This window comes from Coregonus lavaretus, assembly GCF_964263955.1.
Source record: "Coregonus lavaretus genome assembly, chromosome: 31".
Lineage (NCBI taxonomy): Eukaryota > Metazoa > Chordata > Actinopteri > Salmoniformes > Salmonidae > Coregonus > Coregonus lavaretus.
Window position 1 is genome coordinate 16,429,193 of NC_140018.1, and position 11,660 is coordinate 16,440,852.

The following is an 11,660-nucleotide window of genomic DNA, read 5'->3' on the forward strand; positions in this document are numbered from 1 at the left end:
TAAGTCTTACATTTTTGTTTGGTCTAGCCATGATACCAGCTAGCTACAATGACATCATTAATTTGTTCAAAACTGTTCAACTATTGTCTTTCTCTCTCTTTGAGTCAACTACTCACCACATTTATGCACTGCAGTGCTAGCTAGCTGTAGCTTATGCTTTCAGTACTAGATTCATTCTCTGATCCTTTGATTGGATGGACAACATGTCAGTTCATGCTGCAAGAGCTCTGATAGGTTGGAGGACATCCTCCAGAAGTCGTCGTAATTACTGTGTAAATGTTGTATTTCTTTATTTTTTAGCAGACGCTCTTATCCAGAGCGACTTACATTACACTTACAGAGTGCATACATTATTTTTATCAAACACAATTTTTGCAAACACCATGCTCTACCAACTGAGCTACATTCCTGCTGGCCATTCCCTCCCCTACCCTGGACGACGCTGGGCCAATTGTGCGCCACCCCATGGGTCTCCCGGTCGCGGCCGGCTACGACAGAGCCTGGATCTATAGAAGGAAGTGAGAACCATCAGCCTCCTAGGTTTTGTATTGAAGTCATTGTACCCAGAGGAGGACAGAAAATAGCTGTCCTCCTTTTTATTTTTCTGAAATTCACTGAGTAGGATGATCCTTCCCTTCCTCCTCTGAGGAGCCTCCACTGATCCACATTAATATAGAACTGTTCAGAAACATATTCTATTCTTATTTACAATAAAAGTGACTCCAAAATGACACAATAGGCCTACATTATTTGCCCTTCATTTCTATTGGGCACAACATAATCCTAAACACAACCAAACCAAACAGTTCAGAGTCAGTCACAAGCTTGATGTAGTCATTGCGTGCTATGAATGTGGGACCAAATAATACACTTTCGACTAAATGTAATACTCTAAGGGCCAATAGGGGCTCCCGAGTGGCGCAGCGGTCTAAGGCACTGCATCTCAGTGCTTGAGGCGTCACTACAGGCCCCCTGGTTCGATTCCAGGCTGTATCACAAGGCCGTGATTGGGAGTCCCATAGGGCGGCGCACAATTGGCCAAGCGTCGTCCGGGTTTGGCCGGTGTAGGCCATCATTGTAAATAAGAATTTGTTCTTAACTGACTTGCAAAGTTAAATATAAATAAAATAGCCCTAAGTGAATCTGTCAAAATACTTATGACACCTTCATATGGGGGGACTACATACATAAAGTGCACTCATTTCTAAACGGTAAAACAGATATGTATGAAAATATACCCTCAAAAAGTGACATTCTGTACTGTAGCCTCATATAAAATATTTTATCTCAAATCCAAAATGCTGGAGTATAGAGCCAAATTAAAAGTTTTGGTATAAAATAGGATATAACCTACCTACTATTCCGAAAACAAATCAAATATTTAGGCCTGCGTCCTATGTGTGTTTCAGAGACAAGTTATTTGGACTAGGCCTATATCAGATCTAACTGTTGATCATAAACACACGAAACGAAAACACCGGCTAAAACAGCTATCCAATGTGCGCTATAATCCCTATTATTTATTTGTGCCAGCTGCTTGCCTGTTCTCTTACCTTGTAAGTGTGTTGGTGATGCCAGGATATTTCGTCCTCCTCCGACGCATAATCCACCAACACTTTGCTTTTGCTTTTCTTGAACATCTTTCCAATTTTCTCTGTAATCAATCTGGACGCGTGTACATCAAAACGCAGCGAAGAGTTCGTTCTGTCAAACTTGGCTGCGTCCGCCGCTTCCAGTGGGAGTGATTTTTCCCTTTTCTCGAGAGATCGTAAGGAAGCACCACGGCTGTGGTTACTACAACAGATCTTGGAGCCTTTCCATGAAAACAGCTTTTTAGGCAAGCGACTTTATGCAGCGCCAACCTCCGGTTCAGATACGTTTTGGTGTAGGCCTATTTGATGTAGCCTATATCTGTTTGCGGAATCTCGACCACCACCTGGATCTCCTCCCACGTCGGCTCCTCCCATATCCCCCTATATGAGTCCCGTTTTATGGTTGCCATGGTACTTTGAGGAGTGTTGTATTTTCCACCTTTGAAGTCACTGGGCTGAGATTAGGCAGAGGTGTTGGAACTTTTTCTAAAGTGGAAACTAGGATTTGTTGAAATGTGGTATGGTAGTGCCTCTGAAACCTTATATTTAGATTCAAACCAACCAACCATTATCTGCATTCGTGCAATGATTTGGTAGCTTTAGGACTGATTTGGAAATGAATTGGACATTGTGCCTTGGCTTAGTAGCCCCTAGTCCTAATTAAACAAACGAGGTGACAAGATAGCACACAATGCCCTATCATCCCTTGAACTAATTTGAATGTAAATGGTTCATGCAAATACTTCTCATCATCTCAGAGATTATGTTCTCTGTGTGTGTGTGTGTGTGTGGGGGGGGGGTTGCATCACAATCATGCCCATTGGAAGATCAATAGATGTAAGGAAATACAAATAAACCAACAAAAACAAAGTGATTTCATGACTCATCATAATAGCCTATATGTAACTCAGAATAACAATTGGAGTTCAGATTGAAATAGGAGAGATGCAGTTCAGTGGTGTGAGTTTGCATGAAACCAGGCAGCTCTGATTAAAGTTAGCCTTGTGGTTTAACAGAGTGGTCAAAAAGCTGGACTCCTGCTTATTTTCACTCTCCCCCTCTCTCCCTCCTCTCTCCTTTCAAAGCCTGAGGCCTCGGGAACAAATTACACATTATGCTGCTGACTGGTCCCTAAAATATGCTTGCTAACACCGTTCACCTGATCCTCAGGATCTGGCTACATTTCTATGGCTGCAACTTCATAGCTAAGTCAATTAGGATTGTAAGATTGTTAAATAACTATAACAATTAGGGTTTCAGAGTTTCTGCATCATCGTTTAGATGTACCTTTAAACAATGTCTGTTGTTCCTTTGATGGCACATTCTATTAGGGATCTGTGATGTTTAGCATGTGGAATTCACATCTAAAGTGACTAAAAAGGTTTACCACTTGTTGTGTACATTATGCAATGTGAAGAGGTACTGTGTAGGTTGAGAAATTCCCTGAAAGTGGTGTATTGAGAGTTGTCATTATCTGGTTATGCGTGTGTGGATTAATGGAAGTGCTTTCAAACCATAAATGCAATCTTAACCTCTGACACTAACTTTAACCCCCCCTAACCCTAACCCTAACCCTAGATTAGGAACAAATAGCTCATGCACTTGCTCAATGCCTTAGCTCTGACGACATCCCCACTTTTGTGAATTCTGTATGGCAAGCTGGTGATGTGTTGTAAGTGACAGTTAATGTCCGGTCAGTGAGGTCAGTGCGTCGCTTACAAGGGGGAGTGTCCATAACAAGAGTGACCTATTAATGAGGTAGGTCATTTTCATTGACCTATCACTGTGGGTCACCATAAGAGCAAGTTTCTATAAATAAACATTTCCAGGAGTTGTATACATATGTAAATGAGGGTTTTGTGTTTCCCTTGGGCATGACCCAACTGGGCACATGTAGAACATGTGTCCATAATCCTCATCGGACAGTAGGCTAATTGTTTAATCGTCCCTGTCCACTGACGATGACGACTTTGTCAGTCAGAGTTCTCACACACCCCGCCCACACTACCAATCACACCATGATCTGCACTCAATGGCCTTCTCTCACTCCATCCACTGGGAAAATCCCTGTACTGTGTGTGTGTGTGCATGTGTGTGTGTATGTGTGTGTGTGTGTGTGTGTGTGTGTGTGTGTGTGTGTGTGTGTGTGTGTGTGTGTGCGTGTGTGGTCAATTATAGCTGTCTCCCACATCACTAATAATAATGATCTGTAACTGCTCCCAGGGTTTCAGGGTTAACACAGTGTTGGAAGTCTGAAATGGGACTACCCTGACTCAGCATCTATCTGATGGGATTTTATCCACCATGATGACCTGAGGGACCACTGTAAGTCTCTTTAGCCAAGACCTGGAAGGACAGTTGCTATGATGCGCTCTCACAACTGAGTAGGATCAAGTTCAAAACCCTTTTCCTTTTATTTTCTATTTTTTCCCCCTCCTCCTCAAGTCAAAAACATCCATTCATCATAATTACCTCAGGAGAATGTCACAGAGAGATAGTGCCTTTGTTGATTGTCTCAAGGGTTTTCCTCCTGCTCTCTCTCTCCCTCTCAGAGTCTCCGGCTCCCAACAATGGCTGTGTTTGTGAGGGGTGTTTGTCAAAGCGGATTGTTAGCAGCAGGCTCGTTAAAGAGTACCAAGTAAAAAGGGACGGTGGGGAATGGAATGTGAGACTAACAGAAGGGGTCAAAGGTTAGAGATTGAAGGGGGATAGGGGGATGTTCAAAACATGTTCAAATAACTTATTTTCTTTAACTAGTCAGAGGGTCTAATGGTGCTGAACGGGTATTTGAGTGTAGTAGGGCAACCTGCCTGTTACACTTTAACACTGAAACCAGTGGAAAATACGTGCCCTTCCTCCAAAACGAAGTCTTGGTGCTTTGAATGAAGCAGCTCAAGTTTTTTTTCCATCCCCACTTCTTGCCCCAGAACAGGTGGTTGTGAATGGGGTTTGGGCTTCTGGCAATCCACTGTACCAACCAAACTCCTGTGTGTTAGGATCATCCTCTCTACCTACAGTATGACATCCTGTCGGCATCCGATTTGCTCTTCCAATGAGGCCGGTCCAATTCCATTCAGAACAAGATCCATTCAAGACACGTCGTCAACTCTGTACCACCATAACCTGCATGGTAACAGAGCCCTAAAATAGCACGGATGTGTCTTTGCATAAAACCTATTTGTTAGCGTGCAAAAGTGGGCTGCTATCTTCAGTTCAGAGACGATGACATGGCCACCGGCCACTAGTGTCCAAGATCGATAGCTGACCTTTCAGGTTACGATTATTCCTGTCCTTTCCTACTGTGTGAAGTTTATGTGTTATCAGCTCTCTCTCTCTCTCTCTCTCTCTCTGTGTGTGTGTGTGTGTGTGTGTGCGTCTGTGTTCGTCTGTGTGCATTTGTGTGTGTCTGTATGTGTGTGTGTGTGTGTGTGTGTTAGGGAGGGGTTGGAAAAAAGTCCTTACACACGAGAGAGGGTTTAATGAGATCAGGAGAAGAGGACACACTGAAACCAGGCTAAACCATTCCACAGTTAAAGAAGAACCACCACAGGAATGTGCTGCGTCACACTGAGGACTGTTACAGGAGTGGGTCGCAGTTCCGGAGCGACCCACTAGGTGTCATCCTACGACAACCATAGGCACCTCCTCACTCACAGTCAGGACTAATTATCTGCCTATTGGTGTCACCTGTGTCTATCTGACTCACCTGTGTATTTATGCCCTCACTTCCCTGTGTTCCCTTGCTCAGTTTTCTCTGCTAGTTCCTTGATGTCAAGCAGTACGTATCAGTGTCGGATCACGTGACGGAGTTACAGGTACTCGAGAAGTGTTCTCCCTGTGTCTTTGTGTTTTTCCAGTCAGAGATAGTATTTTGTATTGTTTGCTGTCAGCCTGTTTTTTGGAGACCTATGTGCTCCTCATTTGTTTTCGTGAATAGTCTGTTGTTTTGTATCCTGGCTTTTGGACCACCAGTAAAGATCCTTGTTTCACCATCCTTGCCTACTGCCTACTGTCTATCCTGCACTGCACCTGGGTCACACCTCACACCAACCCTTACAGAGGACACACACACACACACACCCTTCAAAAAGTTAAAAAAGTGTGATTCATTGTTTGAACCTTATGGCCTAACAAAAGTAGGATACAGTACAGTGTACACTGCTGTTGAAATATGATTTATTTTTATTCATTTGGTTACACCTCTCATTACAGTGTCATTCTTCCTGTGTTACAAGTGGCTATGGCTAAGGTTGGGGATGGGGTTGAGCCGGGGTGTAGACATGAAGCTAGGGTTTGGTTTAGGGTTATGGCTAACTTTAGGATTAGTGCTGTGAGTACAGTGTGATAATGAGTAATTACAATATTGTTACAATGTAATTGCATGAGTATTGAGTAGTTACCCAGTAATGGGGTACTGTAATGTAAAGTGTTTCCATCTGTTCTATTGAACCTTTATTTCATCAGGTCTCAATTTCAGATTGACAGAATTCAGATTAACTCCATGTCGCATCAAATAAAATCCAGCCGATCTTTCTTATCTTACAGGCACCAACTAGGCAGACTCTACAGGTGAATGGCTTTCTAACAATTCAGTTTGTTTTTAAGGCTTTATGCTGTTATATAAAATGTACTGATTCGTCACAGGCCCTTAGGTCCCATTGGACTGTATTAGCCCCTGTGTCTGTTCTCTTTTGACACAGGTATGTCTAATCACACTGTACTGCAATGTGATTAGGATAGCTCAGCTCAGGGGGATAGACTCACACACACACAAACACACACACCAACACATACGCACACACACACACACACAAGGTCCTAAAAGACCTAAGGCATGGTATGGGAGGGATTGGCTAGATCTCATTCCCTCTCCCTCTCTCCTCATATCCCTGTCCTCAGTTGCAGAGACATTCATCTCTTTGTTACTGGCTGTAAGAGAGTGTAACAAGAGCCACCTGAGGACCAGCTACTGACACAGACACACAATGGAGTAGTGTGTGTGTATGTGTGTACGTGTGTGGGTGTGTGCGCATGTGTGTGCATGTGTACGTGTTTTTCAGTAGAGCAAGTGTTACAGCGTGTGTATGTATGCGTGTATACTGTATGTACGTAGCTATGTAAGAAGAGAGCATTAATGTGCGTCTGTCTTCCCTCCCTAAGACCCTGAGGCCGATAGTGACCTGATAAAAGCCCAGGCAAACATGTGTGTCTCTCTAAAATGTTTCAGACAAGCTGTTGTGTGTGTTGTGTGTTTGTGTGCGGGTGCGTGTGTGGTACTTTGTCATTTCCCGTTTATTTAGGTTCATTTCTTATTGGAAAGCTCCTCAGCTCTAAGCTGTTGTTTGTGTGAAAGCCCTGGGCGGATTGCGTGATGCCGTAACCTGCACTAGCCGTTACTGGGATGGATTTTGGAGCGGGCTGGGCCCCTAAAGGAGCTTACTGCTAACTGGGTCAGTTCTTAGCACCGGGCGGCCATACAGCCTTAGCCTTGACCGTGAACAGCGTCGTGCTAACCACCAGTCTGAGTGGGCGATCACCTTACTGGGACCGCAGCAATCTGCTTCCTGAGCACATTGTTCTTAAAATCTCAGCGGTACATGAAATGGGAAATTGGGGAAAATGTGGGCCTGCAAAAGTAAAATCATTACTGACATCTAGTGAGTAGAATCAGCATTTCATTATAATCTGTGTTTGTTTTTTTTACTGCCAAACATGACGAGAAAGGTGAAGAATACAGAGACAATTTCATCAGTTTATAGGTTTTTATTCATAGTATTGATACATGCTGTATCATAACAATAAACAAAAATAGATATTCAAAGGTGCTTTGTGAAGCAGTAAGAACGCTTCAATTCACTATGGCATTCCTAAACGACATTGACAACATTGTTACATTTAGCAACAATACGAAGACAGGCCTATTCTAAGCCTTTTGGTATGAAATGTAACGTTGTAAAACAAACAGTACTGTAGCGTACTATACTTAAACAGCAATGACCCTTTACACTGTGTATGAGAACATCACTCCCCCTATTGCAGCTTTCAATATCAATCATGTTCAGAATTGAATTCCATGTCAGTTCTTCACCAAGTTCATGCAACATTACATTGACTAAGATAAACTAGGGGTGTCATAACTCCTACTATGTTCCTCTCACTGGTCTGGGTCTCTATAGCAGGGTCTCTATAGCAGGGTCTCTATAGCAGGGTCTCTATAGCAGGGTCTCTATTTTAGGGTCTCTGACCCCTTATACTGGTGAAGCTGGACATAAAAGAGACACTTCTCCTAATTGGATCACTGGAAGATCACTGGATCATTAGACTACTACCAACAGCATGGTAATCTGTTGTATTGGAGAATACAGTGTAATTTTACATTTACATTTTAGTTATTTAGCAGACGCTCTTATCCAGTTAGTGAGTGCATACATTATTTAAAAAAATAATAATCAAACTGGCCCCCCGTGGGAATCAAACCCACAACCCTGGCGTTGCAAACGCCATGCTCTACCAACTGAGCTACATCCCTGCCGGCCATTCCCTCCCCTACCCTGGGCCAATTGTGCACCGCCCCATGGGTCTTCCAGTCGCGGCCGGCTACGACAGAGCCTGGATTCGAACCAGGATCTCTAGTGGCACAGCTAGCACTGCGATGCAGTGCCTTAGACCACTGCGCCACATAATCCAAGGTCTGGTTACATCCACTGTTTCCTCTAAACCAGACTAGTGGGATCCCATGGTTATGACACAGTAACCTACAGTACGTTCATGTTTACAATTACAGTATACCACTAAGAAACATTCATTGTGTCGGTGATACATTCATTTGCTGTCGCGTTAAAGTTATTTCCCTTATTACGAAGTGTGTATTGTATGTTCTGAATCTAAAGGAAATATAAATAGTATTTCATGCTAGCTATGTTAAGAGACCATAAGGCCATTAATCTGAACATCTCTTGATGCATGTCCCTGTTCTGACAAACATGGAGGAATCTGGGTGAATTCACACACATACGGAGGCACTCTTCCAGTGAGGTACATCCAGGGTGGCTGTCCTGGATGCCTGATACCAAACTGTGGGGCCGTGTGTAAATCCAGCTGGATCCCACCCAGTCCAGCTCTCAAACCAGGCTGGGGTCACTTTCCATGTCACTTAACCATCTACGAATCTCTTCAAGCTCCAAATATCCAGATATGTATATTATGTACATATTATGTACACATACATTCTTTAAAAAAGTGCAAATTGTAAACTTATTTAAACACCTCAGTCTGAGTGTTTTGGTGAAAAGAATGAATGTAAAAATATCAATATTTTCACTGTGCAAATTCAAATAGGTTCAACAGAAAAAAGTTGGGCTTGACCAAATAAAAAAAGACAGGTCGGTTGAGTGCATTCCGAATCTTGGTCGAAGGATTTTTACTGTATTTCTTTGCATGCAAACATAGCAGACAAAGAAGGTAAAGCAAGTCCTAAATTAAGGAATCATACTATTGTCTCCAGAATCAAGAGCATTAATGATTCAGACAAAATAAAACATTTAAATCCCTCTGACCAACCAGATTCTCGGAGTTCCAAGATCGCCCCCTTTAAGGCACAGAATTACAAAATAAAATGGGTGGTTAAAGTTGAGGACGTAACCAGTTCAAGAAAACATTAAGAGCTTTATAAGAATGGATTGATGTGTGTTGTCTGAATAACACTTTAACTGATTTGAAAGGGAGAGGTAGTAAACAATAAATAAATGGAGGGATAAACTTATATGGTCATAACTGCGCATATGGAACCTTAAGGTATCAATCTTCAATCTCAAACCTTTCAGAATAACAATCAAAACGTGGTTCATCCCAAACTTCAACCACAATGGGGGCAATCAAAGGGGCATGGGTAACAAACAAAAACAAAACCTTTTTAGGAAAGACAAATTATTATTGTAGTGTAAGTGGAATCCATGGGTATTGGATATGCTCCGGTGATCGATCTCATCCATGTTGTTGTCTTCTCGGGGTCCGGCGACCTCTGACAGGGTGGAAGGTCAGAGGTGTTGTGTCTCGTCTCATCTCAGCAGGTTAGCGGAGGGCTTGTAGTGCAGGGTGAGCTGTCGCGAGCTGTACCCAGACATCCCAACTCCCATCAGCCCAAGCAGCATGGCCACCCTCGGCAACATGGGGCCCTCCCGGCTCTGCAGGATGGTCTGGGCAGCTTGAGTCTGAAAGGTCAAGAGAAAAACAATTTCTCCCTTTGCTGCAGAGGGATTTATCGTTCCACTAATACCGGAGTAGTAAAGGCCCAGTGCACTTTTGTGAAGAAAATTAAAAATCCTTCCCGCGGCGGCTCTGCCATTTGGTCAAGTTTTTAGAAATTAGAGTCAGGAAAAAATAAAACCACAGTCTTCTGGGGTTTTGAGGTTAGAAGCCATCTCAGAATTTTTAGCCAATCCAAAACATGCCCTAATTCAGGAAACATCAACTAGATTCAGTCGCGGGCCGATTTCTTCTTGAGCGGATGGTCAGGGGGCCGGAACATAATTACAAATCATTTGTAGACTGCAAATTGACCGCAAGAAGCCCAAACAGATATAACATTTGACTTAAACATAATAATTTCGAACCTTGATTACAGTACATTTGTAAACAATCACATATATGTCTCTATTATGGGTGGGAATAGTTTGGAACAGATTTCCTAAATTAAAATCACTTGGAGCTGATTTGCTGGTGTTTTTACAGTATTTTATGTCCAACAATAAATAATCAAAAATGGTTTTAATTTTCTTTGCTCAGAAACCTTGGGGGGCCAAATAAAATCACCCGCGGGCCGACCAATTGGGGAGCCCTGCCCTAAAGTTGGATGTAAATTTTGTTATTATTTTATCTTAGCTCTATGTTGTTAGATTGTAGAAAAGAGCCTTTAAGTCAAAGATGTTAAAAAAAAAGTTTACGAGTGACTGCAAATTTATGACACCACTCAGCTTCTGTGACTGAGAATGTATCTTTTAATCTAACCTGTGAGTTATCTAACCTAGCTAACTGTGCTGAGCTTCAAACACAGTTAATCAGGCTTGACACTTCCCACCTGAAAAACGCAATAGGCTTCTAAATCCTGCTACGTGGTCCTAAAATACCTTTTGGGCGATTGAGAGCATGGATCTCATGTCATTTGACTGTAGATCTCTTTAAGAGTACATTAACTTGACCCTGAAGCAGCCTGTGTCGCTAATGCAGATCCATTCAAAGGCCGCAGGGGGGACTAATCCTGCTTATCCTGCTCACCCGGAAACATACTGGACACCCGCTGGGCTCTGGACAGTGACACTGTCAGTGACACTAGTCTATACAATACAATACAGGATATGGCATTTCATTGATGACATTTCAAAACACCAAATCAAGTCAACTATCTTGTTTTCATTTATCACCTTGATTTAAAACTAGATAAATGCACAGGTAACTGACAAAATAAAGGAAACATCAACATAAAGTGTCTTAATAGGGCGTTGGGCCACCACGAGCCGCCAGAACAGCTTAAATACACCTTGGCATAGATTCTACAAGTGTCTGGAACTCTATTGGAGGGATGCGACACCATTCTTCCACAAGAAATTCCATCATTTGGTGTTTTATTGATGTTGGTGGAAAATGCTGTCTCATGCGTCGCTCCAGAATCTCCCATAAGTGGTCAATTGGGTTGAGATCTGGTGACTGAGACACACACACACACACACACACACACACACACACACACGCACGCACGCACGCACGCACGCACGCACACACACACACACACACACACACACACACACACACACACACACTAAACCCCCTATGCTCCTTTGAGACCCCTCTTTATCTAAGCATCTATTACCACACTCAAGCTGCTTACGCACCTGCAAGTATCTGATGTACCCAGGGGTCAGTCGAGGGACGCGGAAAAACATCTTAGCGGTCTCTAAAGCCTTTTTCCAATAGAAACCAGATCAACTCTACAACAACCCTGAGGAGTTTCTATCTAGCAACCTGGCTCTATGTCCATTCTCTCTCTCCTTCTCCCTCTCTGGCCCTGGTGTC

The 11,660-nt window shown here is 43.0% G+C and overlaps 1 protein-coding gene across 1 annotated transcript in view; it reads right to left on the reverse strand.

The window, feature by feature from the left end:
* The window catches only part of LOC311106613 (testis development-related protein), a 38,728-nt gene extending 36,785 nt beyond the window's left edge, over positions 1-1,943 (reverse strand). Inside the window, exon 1 of the mRNA XM_084148996.1 lies at positions 1,554-1,943. Coding sequence (XP_084005122.1) covers positions 1,554-1,640 — 87 coding nt within the window. The 5' untranslated portion in view covers positions 1,641-1,943. The remainder of the gene's footprint in view (positions 1-1,553) is intronic.
* Positions 1,944-11,660: the final 9,717 nt, after the last annotated feature.